Source organism: Hesperophylax consimilis, chromosome 25, assembly GCF_061612785.1.
Source record: "Hesperophylax consimilis isolate HC1 chromosome 25, BYU_Hcon_1.0, whole genome shotgun sequence".
NCBI lineage: Eukaryota > Metazoa > Arthropoda > Insecta > Trichoptera > Limnephilidae > Hesperophylax > Hesperophylax consimilis.
Genome location: NC_142860.1, coordinates 28,726,176 through 28,749,568, shown reverse-complemented (window position 1 = coordinate 28,749,568; position 23,393 = coordinate 28,726,176). Strand labels below are relative to the sequence as shown.

Below are 23,393 nucleotides of genomic sequence, written 5' to 3'. Positions count from 1 at the left end.
GTTACAAAGAGACTATGTAGAGAAATAAATAAAAAAACTTGTTTCATTGTTAGGTCGGAAACTTTTCAGACCACCCTCGTATATATTCTTCTTCCTAGCACTATCTCAACTCATTGCCTAGGTAGGCTGTTGGGGTCGGCTCTTCTCGTTCTCAGGTTATAGCTTCTTCGGTTCTGAGTGTCGCTTTCATCTAGGCCGTTTCTTTGTAGGATTTTGGAGCATTGGGTCATCCAGGAGTTCTTTGGTCTACCTCTGGATGACTGTCTTTGAAGCTCTATAGACATTGCCTGCTTCACAGTGTGGTCTGGTGGTCTCCGTCTTATGTGCCCATACCATCTTAACTGTCGTTTCTCTAACTTACTGTTTATGTCAGTGACACCCAGGCTACCACGAATGCGTGAGCTTTTAATTTTATCTTTTAATGATACTCCTGCCGTCCATCTAAGCATTCGCATTTCTGCTTATTCGAGTTGCCTAGAGTAGGAGTTGTACATAGTCCAGCATTCGGAGCCATACATTATCGCGGGTCTAACAATAGTCTGGTATGTCTTTCCTTTAAGTTTTATTGGCATTTTCGTGTCGCACAAAATTCCTGTTACGGATCTAAATTTCATCCATCCCACTCCTATCCTATGGTTGACATCCGCTGCACATCCTCCGTCTCTGTGGATGAGTGAGCCCAGATACTTAAATGAGTCACAGTTGGCTAATGTTACTCCATCCAATTGCATCGAAGGAGTTACAGCATTTGGGTCTTCAAATGGTAAATACAAATATTCCGTCTTTTTCCTGCTAATTTTTAGTCCATTATCCTTCAGGATCTTTCTCCACCTTTCCAGGCTATTTTGTAGATCACAATGGTTTTTTTCTATCAGTACTACATCATCTGCAAAAAGCATAGTCTTGAGAATACTGTTCATTTCTTAACTCGTTAGGTAATTCATGACCATTATGAATAGCAATGGGCTGAGGACAGATCCTTGGTGTACCCCCACTTTAATTGGAAATGTTGGTGACATCCCTGATGTGCATCTTACTTGTGTTTCTACGTCTGTATACATATCTTGTATGGAGAGCACATATCCTTCTGGTACGTTATGAGATCTCAATACCGCCCATATCAGGCTTCGGGGTACCCTGTCAAATGCTTTTTCCAAGTCTATAAATACCATGTGTAAATCTTTTTTTGCATCTCGATATTTTTCAACTATGATTCTGACTGTTTGAATAGCATCTATTGTTGATTTCCCCGATACAAAGCCGCATTGATCGTCGTGTATTTTTACAATATTCCTAATTCGTGTGTTTATAATCCTCTCATATATTTTCATGGTGTGAGACATAAGCTTTATCCCTCTATAATTGTCTCACTTCCTAGAGTCTCCCTTATTTTTGTAAAATGGAAGAAGATAGCTTTTCCTAAAGCTTTCTGGCATTGGTTCTCCGGTCAGTACTTTATTATACAGGTTGCACAGCCATTTATGTCCCACTTCCCCACACTCTTTCCATAATTCGGCTGGAATATTGTCTGGCCCCACTGCTTTCCCCTTTTTCATTTGTGATATGGCTACTTTAACTTCTGTCGGAGTGATTTCTTCAACTGGCCCCAGCACTGGTTTCTCTGACACATGAATTGTTCTTGGAAATTCTTCGTTCAGTAATGTAGAATAATAATCTTTCCATCTTTCACATATTTTGATTTCGTCTGTGATCAACTCACCGTCAGTGTTTTCTATGTATTTGGGTGTTCTAATAGATTTGGCCCTTTCTCTCCTGTGTGCTGCGATTTTGTATATTCTTTGCACTCCGTTGGGTGTTTCTAGGTCATCATACAGCTCTCTCAATGCCTCATGTTGTGCAGAGGCAACTATTTTCTTTACTGTCTTTTTGATTTGCTTATACACTATCCGGAGTTGCTCTTTCTCGTTATCGCACTTACATTGTGACCAGTTTCTGAAAGCAGTTTTCTTCTCTTTTACACATTTTTGCACCTCGTTTGTCCACCACCATGATTCCTTCTTTATTTTTAGTTTACCTTTGGAGACTCCCAGATGTTGTTTGGCTTCCTGTAAACATACCTGTTCAAATGCTTTCCACATTTCAGTTGGGTTTTGTGTCTCTTCATTTTGGAGATTTTCAAGCATCCAGTTTTGGAGTTTTGACGTTAATTGTTTTCCGTTTTCTTTTGAGATATTGAAATATATTAATAATAATAAATGTTTATTCAGGTATGTGGGGATGTTAGTGCAGTCCCACACATTCCATATAGAGATACAAAAAATATGATCCAAAACAAAAAATAGAACAGGAAAATAAAGAAAGAAAAAAAAACAGATGAATTGAAAATAAAATAGAATAAAATGATAAAAATAATAGAATAATAGAAAGTTGAAGCCTTTAGGGAGCCGTGACTATATTAGGCGATAGTATTTTTCTCCAGTGTGCGTCAATGCTGGAGGATGGAGTGAGGCGGGCTTCCATTGTGAGGATATTTCCAGAGCTGCTTATCCTTTCCCTCATTCCTGCCACCCTGGATCTAATAAGGGCTGCATATCCGGGAACTCGCCCCTCCGTGAACATACGGGAAGCGCTGCAGTATCTGGGGAGAAAAAACACTGTGCGGAAGGCATTATTCTATTGGACCCGTAGTCTTACTATACTAATCTTTTTGTAGTTTGACCATAGTTTGCATGTGTACAACGTTGCACAGAAGGAAAGGAAGAGCGTCCTTTTTACTGTGGTACTGCAAAGGAGAAATCTTCTGCTAAGCATGTTTGCTTTCGCTGAGAGCTCGTCTTTGTCTATCGATATCATCATCGTCCATCAGATTACTGGTGATTATGTGTCCAAGGTATTTAGTTCCTTCGGTCACCTTCAAGTTCACACCGTTCAAGGTAACTGGAGGAATATTTTTCAGGCCTTGCCCATGTCTTATGACCAATAGAGCTGCTTTAGTGGGGTTATACAACATATGTGTTTCTTCAGCATACTCTTCACAGATTTTCAGAAGAATACGCAGTCCCCTTATAGATGGTGCCATCAGGACCATGTCGTCCGCATAACTGACGTTATTCAGACACTGTCCTCCGATGTGGCAGCCTACTCCTGCATTATTTAGCCTTTTGGTGAGTTCATCCCTGTACAGATTGAACAGTATTGGCGACATGCATCCTCCCTGTCTGACACCACTCTTTAGGAGGAAAGGTTCAGAAAAACCATCCTTCCATCTTACTAGGTTTTCCTGCTGTCTGTGCCACGAGTCGAGTATATATATATATTTTTTTATTGAATATATAAACACATTACAATAATTTACAAATGTAGATATTTCGAGGCTGATTGCGAAATAATTAGAAATTTTTAACAAAAAATTGCCCAACTCAATTGAGAAATTATTTCTCGTGTTTGAGTTGGGGAGTGTTGTGAGTCATTATGGTTTATAGGTTGTAAAATTTCACTAGTTGATGTAGCTAAAAATTAACAAATAGCTATAAAACTAGATGATAAATTTGATAACACTATATAATTAAGAAAATAATAAATTTAATTACAAACTAAAAAATAAAAAATATAACTTAAATAATATAATAGTTATTAAACTTAGAAAAAATAAGATATAAAAATAAAAATGTACTTATTAGGTACGAAATAATAGTAGGTAGTTACAGTACTGGTAGTAAATTGTTCAAAGACCGAGCTGGCAATCTTGTATGAAATGGGTACTTAATAAAATGCAACAACAATAAACGCATATTAGCACATATTAGGAAGCGGATAATATAACTTTAGAGGATATGTATTTTTTTTTTAAATATTAAATTTTGTTTATATATATATATATATATATATATATATATATATATACATCCCGCTACATTTGTTGCGTCCGACCCCTAAAAACTCCATAGCATTGCAGCGTCCACCGACTTACAGCGTCCGATATACGGACGCTACAATGTTTTGAGCTCAAAATTGGCCAGAACGATGCTTACCCCATGTAGAATCGTATGGCAAAAATTTTTGTGGAAGCAAAAAATCTCTCAGAATATCTGGAAACGAATATTGAACGTTTGACATTTTACCGACAGGTTCGCTACACGATGTATATATTGAGCAGTGTATGTTTTTATTCATTTCTACGATCTTGCCGCGTCCACGAAGTAATATAATTTTCGATACATAACGACGATCGTGCTGCGTCTACGCATTACGTCGATAGTATTGCGTCCTCGAGACGGATTGCGAGTAGATATTATTTTATATACATAACGACGGTCGTGCTGCGTCCACGCATTACGTCGATAGTACTGCGTCCCCGTAGCCGCTCATGAGAATATACTATTTTTAACACACAATGACAATCGTGCTGCTTCCATGCATCACGTCGATAGTATTGCGTCCCAGTGAACGATCTTGAGTTGATATTATTTTGAATATACGACGACGTTCGATATAATTTTCGATACATAACGACGATCGTACTGCGTCTACGCATTACGTCGATAGTATTGCGTCCTCGAGACCGATTACGAGTAGATATTATTTAATATACATTGCTTTGATAGTATTGCGTCCCCATGGCCGATAACGCTGAAATATTATTATGAATACATAAAGACGGTTTTGCTGCGTCCACGCATTACTTCGATAGTACTGCGTCCCCGTGGCCATTCACGAGTGCATTGTTTTGTATTATTTGAGCGTTTGGTTCAGTAAATCATCAGATTTGGCAACATTGGGTTAATTTACAACGGTGCCGCTTGACACTTAGAATTAAGAAGCGTCCTGCGTGGTTTTTAATGCATAACGACGATCGTGCTGCGTCCACGCATTACTTCGATGGTACTGCGTCCCCGTGGCCATCGGCAAGTACATTGTTGTACATTATTTGAGCGTTTGGTTGAGTAAATCATCAGATTTGGCAACATTGGGTTCATTTACAACGATGCCGCTTGACTCTCAGAACTAAGAAGCATCCTGCGTGGTTTTTAATGCATAACGACGATCGTGCTAGGTGTACGCATTACGTTGGTAGTATTGCGTCCGTTCACGAATAGATATTATTTTTAATACATATCGATGGTAGTGCTGTATCCACGCATTACATCGATAGTATTGCAAACCCGTGGCCGATCTAGATTAGGTATTATTTTTAATTAATGAAGACAATATTAGCAAAATTCAATCGAACATCTGAAACGGAAAAATCTGAAAAAGGCATAGTAAAAAGTCACATTTGGGACTCGAACCCAGGACCTTTGGTTTTCCAGGCCGTGACTCAACCAACTGAGATAATGTGTCCGTATCCGATTCGGTCATATTTACTGTAATATACTTCGACTGAGAATTATCAACAGAGTGAAAGTTACTCCCAGTATCACCCGGGTGTAAGACCACCATTCAAAATTGAAACTTTGTGGCTTTAGCAGTGTTTAGTGACTATATCTGAATAGTCAGGTACTTTCCCACCTTTGTCTTCCCCACTTAGCTACAGCCTCACAATATACCCCAATTGGGGATGCTATAGTCTCACTGGCTCCAGACTGGAGCAGTTGGGACTCTTGTGAGGAATTCAATATAAAAATAAAAATAAAACATAATCTTAATTTTCTTAACGCATATTTTTATTGGCTGCTATCTTTATGTATGATTGCAGGATTCAACTCGAACTAAATGCGTGAGCAGGTACCTAAGCGATTCCTTCAGAAACTTGATCAGGGTGCTTAGGGTGTGAACATCTTAGAATAATTATCGATAATAACATCAAATGGAAAAGTCAAATAAACTCCACAGTAGACAGAATGAGAAAACTCATCTTTATATTTTTTCGACTTTCTCTTTCGAAATTCTGTATCATTAAAAATACATAAAGATATTTATTTTGCACTTGCACATTCTACACTACTACAATATATGGAATCGTGGCTTGTGGTGGGGCGGGGAGGGTGCATATAAATCATGCCTGCTTCCATTTGTGACAATTCAAACAATATTAATAAAAATTATCTTAAACAAGCCATATTACTATCCAACAATACATGTTTTCCAAGGTTTCCCCTCTCACAAAAATTTATGAAAAATACTCGTACATTAAGTACTTCAATTACATAAAGATTTCTTTGATAAAAATAATATTCCACAATTAATTTTAAGCAAAATAATTATTTATATTGGAGGACTAACCGTACCACTAGTTTGAACTACAACAGCACAACATCACTATTTAACGGTATAATTTTTTTTAATAAATTACTCTTAGATATATCAGAGAAAAATTATAACATTTACAAAAAAAATCAATTTAAAATTCTCTAATACCACCTCATAACTTTTCTTATTATTTGATATTATTTATTTATTTATTTTATTTCAGGGAAATCAACAGTTTACAATGTGGTTCATTTATACATGTGTAATTTACCTAACTGAGAAATCAATTACAGATTTCCTCAATATACTATTCTATAATGTATCTAAAAATTTAAACACTATACTTAAATTTATCTAAAAAATATTAAATTTATCGAAGAAAGCAAACACTTAGTGGCTTGACATTATACAAATGAAACAAATACTTTGTTTTAAACCACATCATTTTAATTTATATTTCGTCGACCGGTTTGGATTGAACCCAAATATTGCGTTAAATAAATATAAAGTGGTTTAAAAAGAAGTATTGTTTGCTTTTTTGTAAAAAATATAACGTTATTCAAGAGGGAGATTATTATAACAGGAGATTATTAAAACAGAAGATTATTATAAAATAATACTACATAATATATGTCATTACATTTTATGCAGTTTGTTACACGTTTAATACATTTTTAATTGAGTTTTTATATTTATTTTGGTGACATTGAAGATAGAATCAGAGAGAATGTTATTATGCATATGTTGAACATATTCTTCTAAGAAAAGAATTTTTATTTGAAATGGTTTTACAGTGTTTTTCTTTAAATAGATTACATGAGCGTGTGTGCCGTGTAGGTACTTTTCAATTATGTTTAATAAACTCCACATATTATGTTTCTGCTTATCATCCTTAGGTATTATTTATAAATAACCTGTTTTTATTACTTTTATTGTATTTTCTTGTAAGGTTATTAATAGTTTTTACAAGCATCTGATTTATCAGAAAAGTGATGAAATATTATGTTGTAAATATTGTAACACTAAAGATGTAAAGAAATATAAATAAAAATATTTTAATTTTAAACATAATGATAATAATAAGTTTAGCTCATTAATTGAAATATTACAATTTGAGGTTGAACTAATTAAGTTAAATATAAAAACCGATATTATTATATTGAATACGTAACGACGGAAGTGCTGCGTCGATGGTATTGTATCCTCGTAACCGATCACGAGTAGATGTTATTTTGTATACATAACGACGGCCGTGCTGCGTCCACGCATTACGTCGATAGTATTGCGTCCCCATGGCCGTTTATGAATTTGTTCATTTTTATGTATTGTTTGAGCCCTTGGTGAAGCAAAACGCTAGATTTGGCAACATTTAGTTCATTTACAACGATGCCACGTAGCACTCAAAACTAAAAATTACCCTGCGCGGGTGGACATTTTTGTAAGATGGATTACAGTAGACGGTAAATTGATGTCCCGACCTAAAAAGGTCCGACCGCCCTCTGTAATCGAGTGAACTGGCGCGTTATGAAATGATACATTTTTACTAAGGACATCGTTGTAAAAAAAATTGTCACACGCCTGCGCCCAGTAGGTACGTTTGTATACAAGATGCAACAAGATATTCATTCAAACTTCTCACTATCAGTAGACAGTTTGTTGCCAGGTCTGGTGTGTTTCTGGATGCCAAAAAAATAAAACAAATATATATACATAATATTTTTTAAATACTGCACAAGAGTCTCAACCGCTCCCGTCTGGAACAGCGAGACTGTGGCATCCCCAATCTGAGTACAAGGGTGAAGGTATTGGCGAGGGGAAGAAGATGGGGAAGAGAAATGTAGAAAAGTACCTGGATATTTATATCTGGTCACCAAACACGGCAAAAGCTTAGAAATAACGTTTCCATTCGGAATGGTTGTCTCACACCAGGGCGATACTGAGAGTATATTTCACTCTGGAACGTGTTGCAAAAACACTTTATATTGTGTTAAATGTATTAATTGTGAAATAACACAAACAAATAAAAATTATTTGGGCACGCCGGGTTTGACCGTCAGATTACGGGATTCGGATTGCGAGTCGAGAGTCTTACCTCTCAACCACAGATGCTGTATTTAATTAATTGATTCACTATGAACGTAAAAAGTTCACTAGAAGAGTAAGAAATATTTTGTGTAGTTTATTTATTTGTTAATTTATTTATTACACCTAATAGACTTTTACATTCTAGTTTAATAGTTGAGTATCGCAGTTATAAATTCTTCAAAATTAAAACAATAGAGAAAACAAAATAGAATGAAAAAAAATGTTACAACAAAAGCGTATAATAAAATAAGATACATTGGTAAAAATGATAAGAAGTCTCACATAAGTAGATATTCAAAATGAACAAAAGATTGCAAAAAATATAGATGTCTATTTGTCTCGATATATAAAAGAATTAAAATAAACAATATTTATATTGATTATTTTTAAGGTGAAATATATCTCCCATATCAGAATAAGTCATGCAATCCTAAGGGGTTTAATAATATAAGGGGCATAACAACGGCCTAAATGTACCTTTTGAAACTCTCAAAACAAATCCAAGAGTCTTAAGGGCCTTATATACGGAAGACGTAAAAATGAAATCACCTTCAAAACGCCATGTAACAAACAAATAATATACACTCGGACGCCAGAATAAATTATATAGTATGGACGTGAAACCTTTATTAGAATAGTCAGCAATATACGGAAGACGTAACAATTGAATTAGAGTGAACGGACGTGAAACCTATATTAAAAGGAACCTTCAATATATAAAAAATATACACCCGGACGTGAGTATGTACGTGACGCTAGAAATGTATGAAAGTGTAATAAACATCAAAACCTGCATTATTATGAATATTAAAAAAATATGATATTAGCGATTATTGTGAGTAAAACATAGTTCAATATTCACAAAAACAATCTAAAAAAAAGAACTAGAAGTGCTGGACGCCCAAAGACGGATTTACGCACGGACGCAATAAATGTTGCGGGACCTATATATATATATATATATATATATACATATATATATATATATATATATAATGATAATTTCCTTGTGATTTGAATGACAGTTAATTAAAACACAATTGAGTTTCTCTGTAATGAAAGAAGAGGTTTATTTTGTTAATCTCACAAGAGTTACATACAGAAAAGCATTCAGTAACAAAACATTACCTGTAATGAAAGAAACGACATTTAATGTTATTAATTTTATGTCAATTCCTTAATCACAATCACGATAAATTACAAATAAAATTTCCATCAATCTGTCATGTCACAACCCATAGATTATTTTTACTATGTCACCATAGATTACGAAATATCGAGTCGACTGTGTAGGTACTGTGGCGCACATCCAGCCAGTGACAGTCCACGACACACTTAAAGAAAATTATATTTTTCTTTACATCTCCCCCCCTAGGGAAGACAATAAACCCCAACCTATTAAGTATCCTCTTTTTGGTTCATTAATGCAGGAACTGGAGTTAACTTTGAGATGTGGAAAAAATTTGATTCTGATTTTTGTCGACCAGTGTTTATCTTGTAAATTGAGTTTGATAATTTTTCTATAATTTTGTAGGGTCCGATTCTCAATTCGTCTAGCTTCTTCCTATTAAGTTTGTTTCCATTCTCCACAAAAACAATATCACCAACGTTGAAGTTGAAGTGTCTCCTGCTTTTATCGTAAATTATCTTGTTGTAATTATGTGACTTCATAGTATTTTCCAGAGCTTTTTTTCTGTCTTGCATCAAACTGATGTCGGTCTTCTTAAGTTTTAACTCATTTGGCAAAATCGTAACATCTGTGCCGTTAAGTAGATACTGTGGCGCATATCCTGTGACAGTGTGCTCCGTTTCATTATAGATTTTTACACAATTATGTGCTATAGTTGTCCAAGCTACTTTTGAGTCATTTTCGTTAATTTTGCATCTAATTTTATTGACCAGTGTTTGGTTCAATCTTTCATTTAATCCATTTGAGAAAGGTGAGTTTACTGCAGTAAAAATTATTGGAATATTTTTTTCATCAAAAATTTTTTGAATTCTCTAGAATTGAGACCCGGGTATTGGTCTGAGAGTATCATGCCGATGTCATTAGTTTCTGTGGAATTTACGAGTTTGATGAAATCATTGGTATTTTGAGTTCTTGATGTCAAAATATATGCAAACCTCGTAAAATGGTCTGATAGCAAGTGCAAGTATCTCTTTGTTGACCGTGAACCCCCAAAACCGCCTATTGTATCAATGGAACATATTTCAAAAGGTTTTGTTGCGGGACCCAAGTGGGACATCAATCCATATTTGTTTTGACCTCTTGATTTGTTCTTTAAACATACTGAACAACTTTCGCAGGTTCTCTTTATATTGTTTGTCATATTTTCTGCTGTGTACAACGAGCTTATCATTTTTTGCATTTGTTTAATTCCTATGTGACCTAGGTCTGTATGAACATTTTTGATAAATACTATGCTGAATTTTTCTGATAGAATTATTTTTTCTCTTTTTTTTACTTTTTTGTAATAAACATTATTCTTCGATATCAATTTATCTCTTCTGCACTGTATCTTCTCATTTTTCACCTGATCTTTTAATATATCTTCTAATTTGATTAAGTTGATAACTTTTAATTGCTCATCTTGGTTCTCATCTGGTTCTAAGACTGGGTTTCTGCTTAGGCAATCAGCTTCAATATTGTATTTACCTGGAGAATATTTAATTTGAAAATCATATTGTGATAGGTAGTATGTTAGATCTCCTAATTCTTCATCAGTTCTTGATTTTATATTCATATTCTCTAATGGCTTGTGATCTGAAAAGACAGTAAATTTCTTACCTATCAATAGATGTTGCCAATATTTAATACATTCTTTGATAGCTAGGCATTCCAGATATATAGCTTTCTTCCTTTTTTGAACTTCATTCAATTTCTTTGAGAAGTAAGCTACTGGTTTTTCCTCATTGTTTTCTTGTGGCTGTTTTAGGATAGCTCCCACTCCTAGTATACTAGCATCTGTGTATACATGTATAGGCAAGTTCGGGTCAAATATGGTTAATATTGGTTGAGAACATAAAATTTGTTTCATCTCATCAAATGACTCTTGGCATGCCATAGTCCAATTAAAGGTTTGACCTTTCCTCAAAAGATTATGCAACGGATCCAATTTCATTGCTATTTTTGGCACATATTTATGGTAAAAGTTTATTTTTCCCAAAAATTGTCGCACGTTTTTCTGCGTTTTTGGGGTCGGAAAGTTTCTTATTGATATCAAGTTATCTTTCAGAGGTCTAACTGAATTATTTTGTATTATGTGACCCAAATATTTAACCGAGTCAGCTGCGAACGTGCATTTTGTAAACTTCAGTCTTAAGCCTTCACTTTCAATCGCTTGAAACAGCTGTGTTAGATGTTTGACATGATCTGAGAAAGTTTTTGAAAAAACCAGGATGTCATCTATGTAATTTACTGTGAAATCTCCGAGTTTGTGTTTCCGTATTATGTTACACATTATCCTCTGAAATATTGCTGGTGCGGTTTTTAAGCCGAATGGCAAACATGACCATTGGTAATGACCTTCTTGAGTGACGAAAGCAGTTTTGTGCCTGTCTGTGACTCGCAGAGGAATTGACCAAAATGCTGAGTTCAAGTCTAGTGTTGAGAAAAACTTACAATCTCTTGTTTTTACCATCAGGTCTTCAATAAGCGGGAACGGCTGTGATTGAGGGACAACAATTTTATTTAAATCTCTGAAATCTATGCACAATCTAGATTTTTTGTTTTCATCTTTTTTATAAGCCAATGTAACTGGAGCTGCAAATGGACTATATGATTCTTCTATTATATTTTTTTCTAGTAATATTGCAATCTGTTTTTCAATCTCTTTTTTATCTTCGATTGTGCAACGATACGGTCTTTTATTGCAATATTTTTCCACTAACAAATCAATGTGTGCTTCATAATCTTTTACCTTTCCAATGTCATATTTGTCCTTTGCAAATACAGATTTATTCTTCACTATTAATTCATCAATCACTTTTTGTTGATCAAAGTCTAGATGATTTATATAAGTAATGAAGTTTTTTTTTGTAAAATTTTCATTGAAGTTTATTAAATTATTAGATTGGGTTTGATTAGAAACTATTTCATTTATTTGTGTTGGAGCTTTCTGACTGATTTCTAAGTTTTCATCTTGAATTAAGCTAAATTTTTGTATGCAATCAAGTCCAATTAAAAAATCGTAATCAAAATTTTCTTTGTCTATTACAAAGACATCCATATTTTTTTCAATGTTAAAAATAGTTACATCCAGTGATATCATACCAATTGCCTTTTTAACGCCATTAATTGTTTTTAAGTTAGTATTGTTCGAATAACCTGTTTTTTCATTGTTTATCTTCAATAACCTTGAGTTTATCAATGACACATTAGAGCCCGAGTCATAGATTCCAAATACTTCAACATTTTTATTTAAAACTAACTTTACTTTAATTAATGGCGGCACTATTAGTTTTTTTGGTTCTCACATTGCAGTTCGCATTCTAATTCTGAATTATTAATGTGCTTTATTTTCCTCTTATCATTTTCATTATTATTATTCTTTGTTCTGAACCAACATAAATCTTCTGAGTGATAGCGCACACCTTTATTTAATTTTTCACAAATGCTACATTTTTCTTTCAACGGCTTAGTATCATCTTTCTTTCTCATATACTTTTTCTTCGAAACTAAATGTTCTAATTTGCCAAGTTCATTAAACAAGTCTTTTGTTTCTATAATCTCATCCTTGTTGATTCTATCTGTTATATAATCTGGTAAACCGGCAGCAATTATATCGGTTAAAGTCCCCTGATCAATTGTTTTTCTTACTTCAAGTAAAAGTCTTTCTTTTTTAACCGCATATTCTAATAATGATCCTGATTGATACTTGAAAGATAAAGCATACCTGCTAGCAGTCCAACGTTTATCACCATAGGTTTGCAGAAAGTTTGATTTCCAATCTAACCACTCTGATTGTAAACTAAGCTTTATCATCATGGACGAATACCAATCTGTACATGATTTGTCCAAAAATAATCTGAAGATTTCAATTTTTTCTTCGTCCTTAGTAATGTCAAACCTTGCACATTCTGTTTCAAATACTTCCATCCAGTGACATGCACTTATATTTTTTCCATTAAATTTTTCAAGTACAAACCTGTCAGCTAACTTTTTCATGCTTTGTTTTTCGTTTTTCTGTTGATTTTCAACTAATTTTTCCAAAATTTTCACTATAGGGTCTTCTGAACTCCTGTTATTGGCAATAGACACTTGTTCTTTGGTAATTTCCTCTAGAAATTGGTCCTGAAAAATCATGTTTTTGTCCTCATCCACATATGTTTGTGAAATATCTTCTGTCATTTTTATCCATACACTTCTGGTTTGGTGTCTTTTTTTTAATGTATTTTTTACTATAGCATAAGCCTTAGAGGTGTAGATAGGTTTGTGGAGTGATGCTGCTTGACATTCTTCAGGAATCAGGAAAACTTTGTCATCTTGTGTAACAATTGAGGTTATGGCAATAAGATTAGACTTTCCGTCTGTTGTTGGTTTTGATTGAAATGTAAACTTCAACTTTTCCATATTGTGACAAGAAATGTCGTTTTATAATGATAATTTCCTTGTGATTTGAATGACAGTTAATTAAAACACAATTGAGTTTCTCTGTAATGAAAGAAGAGGTTTATTTTGTTAATCTCACAAGAGTTACATACAGAAAAGCATTCAGTAACAAAACATTACCTGTAATGAAAGAAACGACATTTAATGTTATTAATTTTATGTCAATTCCTTAATCACAATCACGATAAATTACAAATAAAATTTCCATCAATCTGTCATGTCACAACCCATAGATTATTTTTACTATGTCACCATAGATTACGAAATATCGAGTCGACTGTGTAGGTACTGTGGCGCACATCCAGCCAGTGACAGTCCACGACACACTTAAAGAAAATTATATTTTTCTTTACATATATATTTTTTTTATTAATCATTAATCAATTTTCCTAAATTCATAACATGAATTTATGAAAATTTAATTAATAAAAATTACAAATGAGTTCATATAAACAATTATTTGAAAAATGTATCCAATGAAATTAAAACTTGTGATTACCGTTGGGTTCATCTAAAAGTTGTTTGATTTGTGATTTGAAAGTTTTGTAATTTTTTTCAGTTTTAATTTTATCCGGAAGGGCATTAAACAATTTTATACCTTGATAATTATGATGGTGTTGACCAGCACTAGTATTACATTTAGGAATTTCTAAGTTACCACGTGATCTAGATCGGTTACTTATTTTTGTAGAAATTGTTGAATTGAAATGGTCTTTATGAATTTGTAACAGTGCATTCTTTTTAAAAATTTTGTTTAAGCTAAGAACCCTAAACGATTCAAACAGCTCCGTGGTTGGAAATATCAATGGTTTTCTTAGGATGACTTTCAAAATTAACCTCTGAACCTTTTCTACAGGTGAAAGGTTAGTTTTGAAAGTCCCTCCCCAACCGATTATACCATATTGTAATATGGATTGGGCAAGAGAAAAATATATAATTTTAATCATATTATATGAAAGGATGTTTCTCGATCTAATGAATAAGTAAATAAGTTTTCTTACTCTGTGTGGTACTCGTTACCTACCTACGGGCCGCGAGGTGCGGGGAGCACTTCGGCGGTAGTCTGTATTGCCATTCGGTATTCTGTAGTCTCACAGTTAACAAGCAATAAACGATCTCTATAAATATTCAACCAGCCTTACGTATTATAATCAATCCTGAACCCAAGTCCCTTTTAAGGTGAATCTACAGGATACTACAGTGGCGACGAGGAAACTTAGTCATTAATAAAACAGTGGCGAAGTTTAAAAAGAATTTACGCGGCAAACGTGTTGTTAAAATTCAAGAAATTCGGAGAGTATTCACGTAATGGCGGTGCTTTTTTAAATGTGACGGACGGGGAGTCTCGCTACATTAATAGAACAGGATCGTTGAATCTTTGTAAGATAAGATTGAAAATAATTCAGCGGGGAGCTGAATTACGAAACCAGAATCAAAAAAAAAAAAAATAGTTCCAGATAATCACGCGGGAGCGGAGTTATCGTGAAGAGGATAAATATTCAGCGGGGAGCTGTATATATATATATTTCAAACCATAAGAAGCCGGGGGCTGAACAACAGCAGCACAGCTGGGAGCTGTATTGGAGCAAGGAGCAGCTGAGAGCGGATCCTTGGGAACTATCGGTCGAGAGCTATTCTTGGAGTACAGCCGAGGTTAAGAAGGAAGATCTGCAACAGGAGGGAGTAGATGACCAGAACCAGAGGTTAAGAAGGAAGATCTGCAACAGGAGGGAGTAGATGACCAGAACCAGAGCTACAATCATCATTAGACTTGAGTTAAGTCATTAGTTTAAGTTTTTTATTGATAATTTTTTTTTTAATATTGTTGTAAAATCATGGCTCAAATCAAACCATTAGAGACATTCAGTCACAAGTCAGATTGTTTCGGGGTGTTCAAAGCAAGATTGGAGAATTACTTCATATTATATGATGAGAAAATTTCTGCCGAAAAGAAACGAGCTATATTCTTGAACGCTTTGGAGGAGGAAACTTTTAAATTATTGATTGAGTTGGTTACTCCTAAAAAAATAAATGATGTCACAGTAGAAATTTTGTGTGAATTTTTGGGTAATTATTGTGAAAATGTTACTTCGTTGTTTGAAGAAAGATCAAAATTTTATAATGTAGTTAATGAATCAGGAGAAGGTGTAAAAGAATTTGCGGCACGGTTAAAAAGTTTATCCATAAATTGTAAATTCGGTACTAGATTTGAAGATAATTTAAAAGATTTATTCATTTGTAAAGTAAGAAACCCTAAAATTAGAGAACGGTTATTCATTGAGGGCGAAAAAAATTCGTTTGAGAAATTAATTTCAATCGCAGCGTGTTTAGAGGCTTCTGAAGCAAATTTCAAAGACGAAAAAGTGTGTTATCAAGTAGCTAGTTCACGTTCACGATCAAAAAGTCCGAAAAATAATCCATCAGTATCGAAACATCGAAGTGTTTATTTAAATTCGAGGCATAGTAGAAGTTCATCGCGCGATAGTAATAATTTTAAACCGAAATTGAAGCATCTAGATTCGGAACAGAAAAAGTGTTTTAGTTGTAATAAATTCGGGCATTTTAAATCAGAGTGCAAGGTTGTGAATAATAAATTTTCGAAGTGCTTTAAATGCGGTCAAAAAGGTCACATTGCTAAATTTTGTAGAAATATTTCTTGCATTAAAAAAAAGATTTTTGTATCAAGTATTAATAAGAGGATTGAACCGTATGTAATTAAATTGAAAATAAATGATATTTCATTCGAGGCAATGATAGATTCAGGAGCGGGAATTAGTGCCATACCCGAACGTATCTATAAATTATATTTTAAACATGTTAATTTAATGCAATTTAATGTACACTTAGCGAGTTACGATAACAAGCCGCTAAAAGCGAGCGGTAAAATAAATTTATTTGTCACATGTAATAATAATCAACAAAATTTTGAATTTGTGGTTATTGAAAATGGGTCGGATTTAATTTTAGGTAGGGATTTTATGGAATTATTTGGGATTAGCATTAGTTTTTTGAATAATTGCACGGTAGTAAATAATTTTGGTGTTAATGAAGAAAGCAATTTAGATGTCGATAAGTTGAAAACACAATTTGGAGACGTATTAACGAATAAATTAGGGAAATTTAATAAATATAGTGTTGAGCTGGAATTAATAGAGGGATTTCAGTCAAAAATGTGCAATGCAAGGCAAATACCTTTAGCTATTAAAGATAAAGTCGAACATGAAATTAATAGACTTGTTTCAGAGGGAATATTACAATTAGTAGAAACGAGTAGATATGCATCTCCCATTGTTCCAATAATTAAGAAAGATGGATCAGTTAGGATCTGTGGAGATTATAAATTAACAGTTAATCCAGGTTTGGTTGTAAATAAATTTCCAGTACCCGTAATTACGGATTTATTGACACAAATCAGTGGAGCGGTAATGTTTTCTAAATTAGATTTAAAAATGGCATATTCACAATTACAGTTAAGTGAAGGTAGTAGAGATATAACTACCATAGCTACACATATAGGTTTATATAGATATACTCGACTGGTGTATGGTTTGAATGCAGCACCAGGTATATTTATGCGGGTTATGTTTAATTCATTGCAAGGTTTAAACGGAACAATTATATTTTACGATGATATTTTGATTACGGGCAAATCAGTTGCGGAACATAATAAAAATTTATTAGCAGTTTTGAATAGATTGAAACTTTGTGGTCTCACGGTAAATGAAGAAAAGTGTGAATTTTTCAAAACAAGTATTGAATACTTGGGGTACTTTATTTCGAAGGAAGGTTTTAGACCATTAGAAAGTAAAGTTAAAGCAATAATGGAGTCTAGTAGCCCATGTAATATTAACCAGTTAAGAAGTTTCTTAGGTTTAGTTAACTATTATAGAAATTTTATTCCGAATATATCTAGTTTGTTAGGACCTTTATATAAATTATTAAAAAAAGATTCGGAGTGGATTTGGTCAAAGGACTGTGAAAATGCAGTTTTAGAACTTAAAAGAGAAATTTCTTCTGATTGCGTGTTAGTACATTTTGATCCACGTTTACCAGTAAAATTAGTAACGGATGCATCCTTAGAGGGATTGGGTGCGACAATTTTACATACTTATTCAAATGGTAGTAGTAGACCTATAGCGTTTGCATCAAGGAAATTGACAGACACAGAGAGTAAATATAGTATTTTAGATTTAGAAGCAACAGCGATAGTGTTTGCATTAAAAAAATTCTTTGTATATTTATACGGTAGGAAATTCAAATTAGAATGCGACAATCAAGCGTTAGTACGAATTTTGTCAGAAAAGAAGGGCATTCCTGTGTTGAGTGCTAATAGATTGCAACGTTACAGTTTAATTTTGGCGGGGTTTAACTATGAAATTGAATACGTAGCATCAGAAAAAAATTGTTCAGATTTTTTATCAAGATTACCAATAGAAGAGACAAATAAATCGGAGGATTTATATATTGAGAAGCTGAGTTCCATTAATTTTCAGGATATTGAAAAAGAGTTGTTATTTTATGTTAGTGATAACTCTCAGGTTCCATTAAATGTTGATGATTTAAAGGAAACCACTATTAAAGATGACGTATTATCATTGGTAAAACAATATTTAAGGCAGGGTTGGCCAAGGAAAATTCCAAAAGATAGTGAGTTATGGGCTTTTTGGAAAATTAGAGATGAGTTGTCTTTAGTAGAAGATTGTATTTTTTGGGGACATAAAGCCATCATTCCAAATTCTATGAGAGGGGAATTGTTAAATATGTTACATCGTTCACATTTAGGTATAGCTAAAACTAAAGGGTTAGCAAGAGGATATTTTTGGTGGCCAAAAATGGGCAAAGATATAGAAAATTTAGTTAGATCATGTAAAGAGTGTCTGGAAAATCAGGCGAATCCACCAAAAACGCCTTTACAACATTGGCCAATTGAGGAAAAGCCGTGGGCAAGGATTACATATTGATTTTTTTGGTCCGATGGCTAATACAAATTTTTTAATTATAGTAGATGCAAGTACCAAGTGGATAGAATGCATTAATTTAAAACAAGCTAATACGGATAATACTTTAAGGGAATTAAAGAGGATGTTTGCTCAATTTGGTACTGTAGAAACTATTGTATCGGATAACGGGTCTGTTTTCTGTTCAGAAGAATTTAAGCGTTTTTGTAAAGATAGAAAAATCCAGCACATCACTTCTCCTGTGAATCATCCGCAGAGTAATGGGTTAGCTGAAAACGGAGTTAAAACGTGTAAAAATTTTTTAAAAAAGATTTTACATAATGGGGGGTTACCGAGAGACGTCGATGATAGGTTAACCAAATTCTTAATTGATTATAGGAATACCCCAAATATCACGACTGGTGTAGAACCAGCGGTGGCTATGTTAGGACGACGATTAAGGTCCGTGTTTGATTTCATTTCTCCAGTGATTGCGGAAAGGAGGGGGGAGAGGTGTATGTCGGATAAAGTAAAGAGTAAAATATTAGTTAATAGAGAAAATCAGAAAAAGAGTTATAAATCTAAGAAAAGAAATATGAATATATTTGTGGTGGGGAAAAAGGTGATGACTAAGGATTTTAGAGGAAAAAAAGGTTGGATGGTAGGTATCATTAAAAAAAGAATTGGATTTAATACCTACTTAATTTTCATAAAAGACACAGGGCAAATCTGGAAAAGACATGAGGATCAACTGACACCAATGAGTGTAAGGTGGAATCCCAAAGAGCGTAAAAAAGTGTATAGTGACGATCTAGGCTCTGATATGGAGTATCAGACCTAGACCTTTCCCATTATTTTCGGAAAGGGGCTAATGGGTCTTCTCCTCTGTTTCAGGAACCACCGTGGCAGTCTCCTTGGACTGGAAGGCTGCGGCATAGAAAAAACTAATGTGTAACAACCTTTATTATAATTTTGCTATATATGATAACTCTATAAATATGTTGTAAACAGGCTCACGTAAGATGTAAACCTGGTAGGAGTTCTCCTCTTAAGTGGGGGAGAATGTGGTACTCGTTACCTACCTACGGGCCGCGAGGTGCGGGGAGCACTTCGGCGGTAGTCTGTATTGCCATTCGGTATTCTGTAGTCTCACAGTTAACAAGCAATAAACGATCTCTGTAAATATTCAACCAGCCTTACGTATTATAATCAATCCTGAACCCAAGTCCCTTTTAAGGTGAATCTACAGGATACTACACTCTGGTTGCCGTATTTTGGACTTGTTCGTTCCATTTTAAGTGTCTATCTACTATGATACCCAGATACTTTATACTATTTTTGCATGTTATTGGTAAACAATTTACATTACCGCATTCTTTTTTATTTTCACATTGTGATGAATGGATTTTAATGGTAATATTGTTTTCAAAATTTTTTTCCTGCAAAGAGAATGGGATGAAATATGTTTTCTCGGTATTTAGTGAGAGACAATTTAGGTCGAACCATGTTTTGAGTATGTTTATATTGATATTGGCTATCCTCATTGTTTCCTCCCATGATTTTCCTTTTGTGATAACTACAGTGTCGTCTGCGTAAGATATGATATCTCCAACAATGGGAAGAGTGAACATTTGATTTACATATATAATAAAAAGGATGACCTCTGATGATATGCCTCTTTCTCTGAGTTTAGCCCATAGCAGAGGGTGAGAAACCCTGTCGAAGGCCTTGCTCAGGTCTAAGAAACATGCATATGAGGTAGTCTTTTTATTCCTGTAGTATTCCAGGGTTCTTTTTACCGTAAATATAGCAGTATGTATCAGTAGCAGTTTGCTTTTTGAATCCCATTTGGTTGTCATAAGTATCCAAGCTGGGTCCGATCCTGTTTAGTAATAGACGTTCAAAAATTCATGCATGGTGGTGGCAATTGAGATCGGTCTATAGCTGTCTTGGGAGGTAGAGTCCAACGATTTAGATTTGAGAATAGGTGTTATTATGGTTCTTGTCATATTAGTTGGTAAGTATCCGTTCTTCAAGAGGTCGGTAAACAAACTCGCCAGCAGTAGAAAAATTGGTCCTCCAGCGTGTTTGATGTGTTCGATACTCAGTCCGTCATGACCCGCTGATTTCCCAGTTTTCATTTGTCTCAGGGCGGTAATGATCATGTCTGCTGTGATCAAGAGGCCGCTGTTTTCGTTTGTTATACGACTCAGTGGTGGTTCGTTTGCGGGGATCGGAGAGGTCGGAGAAAAGGTGGCGAAGTATTAAAACAATTCAACTTTTTTTATTTTATTTTTTGAAAAATAGTTTTTAGTAAAACCTCATATTGTAATATTTAATTATTGAAGCCAATATTAGCGATTCCTAAACGAAAATTTGAAACAGAAAAATCAGAAAAAGATACATCTAGGACTTCACATCTGTCCTAGATGTGACCGTACCTTTTTCTGATTTTTCTGTTTCAAATTTTCGTTTAGGAATCGCTAATATTGTCTTCAATAATTAAACTTTGTTTAATTTCTGACCGTTATTAGTTTTTCGATGCCGGCTTCAACCTATCACAGCCATTTTCAGGCTGAAACCAGTATTGTTTAACTGTGATAAAAAAGTGGAAAAAAGTTTCAAATTTTTTTATTTTTTTATTGTACGACAGACAGGTAAGTCCAATTATGGTACAATTTTACTAAAACTAACAATACACGTACATATTTTTTTTAAAACATGGTATAGTTATATTAAACACATCTATATCCGCTGGTAGGGCATTTAGCAAGGTCATACCTCTTGTCATGCTATGTTGGGCAATGACATCTGTCCGACCCTGCGGTATACAGAATAGGTCGTGGCTACGATTTCGACAGTATTTATCAGGAACGAATAATCCACAGCATGACAGGAGATATGGACAATCGATAAGGTTTTTTAGTAACTTTAATTCAAATACCATGAGTCCGGCATTACGCCTAGTCTCCAGGCTTTGGTAATTTGTCTCCTTTAGCAGTTCCACGTGATGCATGAATTTCGGATATATTCCGTATAATCGCATGTAAACATACCTTAGGAATTTTTTTTGAATTTGTTCAATCATATTTATGTATTTAAGTTGATAAGGTATCCAGACGGTACTGGAGTACTCCAGCTTGCTTCTGACCACTCCGTTGAACATGGCGATAACGTAAAATTGTTTCAATACATCATCAACATTAATTTGTAAGTTGGTTCTGCAAGAAGAATCAAATACACTGTTGACGGCCTGGCACGAAATGATCAGAAACATAGAAAGGATATCATATATGTGCAGATGGGACTCATGGGTTACCTCCGGAGCTAATACAGGAGCACACAGAAGAAAGGGGTACTTACAGTAGCAGGATCCCTTTTTGCTGGGGTCTTCGTGGTAGTGATTGGTGGCATCACACTTCTCGCAGTGGTCCCCGACCAGGCCCTTGATGGTGCAGAAGCACTTGCCACTCTCCGGGTGACACAACTTAGCCCGTTCATTGCATTCACACGCTGAAACCAAACAGGGTATAGGGAAAAGCAGTTTAAGAAATGACTCTCACTCTGGGTGTCCAGTGTTAGAACAAAGAAATAGAGTGGGGCTCTATCGTTGCACAATAAAATTTGACAGAGACTTTCTAACTCAGTTTTAGAGAAAAATGGCATGAAAGTTTTTGAACATAAGAAATTATGTTACATATTATAATATAAATTATTGAAAGGAATGGATACTCACGTTGACAGCGCCCCCCGTTGAGTGGGTTGCCCCAGTAACCGGGGGAGCAGCGCTCGCAATGGGCCCCCGTGGTGAGGTTGCCGCAGGGCTGCAGGCAGGTGGTGCCCCCGTCTGCGCAGGTGGAGTGCCCATTACACTGGCAACTGGAAACAATCACAAATTAGTCCCACTGAGTGCACAGAACGATGGGTAAATTGGACACAAAGTGCTGCATAATGGTATATACATACATAACGCTGCCCAACCGGGTGGTGACATAGTTCCCCTGTCTGTACACTGCACAGGCAGGGGCACTCTTGTGAGGTGTCACATAAAAAAAAAAAAAAAATAAATATAAAAATATCATCAACCTAGTACAAAACATCAGGGAGTTTCTTGTTACATATAAAAGTTATATTACACTTGCCACCGGCAGAATCCCTTGACGCTAGGCGCTACGCATCGGATAAGAAATTGCAAGACCAATCCAAATTATGCATTAACTGTTACACTAACTAACCATCACGTCGTTTTCTCCGCGGGGGTAGGTAGAGAGGACGGACCGCCAAACAACTCGGTCTTGGCACACACTCCTTGCCTCATTCACATTCATACATCTTGTAACGGGATAAATTAAGTACCCGTTGATTTATATAATTTAGTGTGGATGTCCGACAACTGGCGACACCATGAGAGAAGGTTCGGCAGTTGGCTGACAGAACAAAAGAAGCTTCATCTTCAGTATTCGGGTGGCGGATCCAGCGATCACAAGTACGGGGAAGAAAGGACTCTTCGCGGATGGCGGTCAACACGAAATCGGGAAGTTTTTAGTTTATCATCATGCATTTCAATATTCATTTCAAATATTTAATATTTAGTTTCTTTCTGTTTGCAA

General features: G+C 34.8%; 2 protein-coding genes across 2 annotated transcripts in view; both read right to left on the bottom strand.

The window, feature by feature from the left end:
* Nucleotides 1–23,393, bottom strand: part of LOC149411773 (attractin-like protein 1) — a 97,185-nt gene that overhangs the window by 22,838 nt on the left and 50,954 nt on the right. The window contains exons 19-20 of the mRNA XM_089646921.1: nucleotides 22,520–22,662; nucleotides 22,147–22,296 (exon numbers count right to left, since the gene is read on the bottom strand). Coding sequence (XP_089503047.1) covers nucleotides 22,147–22,296; nucleotides 22,520–22,662 — 293 coding nt within the window. The remainder of the gene's footprint in view (nucleotides 1–22,146; nucleotides 22,297–22,519; nucleotides 22,663–23,393) is intronic.
* LOC149411774 (uncharacterized) lies at nucleotides 12,280–13,923 on the bottom strand. Its single transcript, XM_089646790.1, has one exon. The coding sequence runs from the start codon at nucleotides 13,805–13,807 to the stop codon at nucleotides 12,692–12,694; it is 1,116 nt and encodes a 371-aa protein (XP_089502916.1). The 5' UTR covers nucleotides 13,808–13,923; the 3' UTR covers nucleotides 12,280–12,691.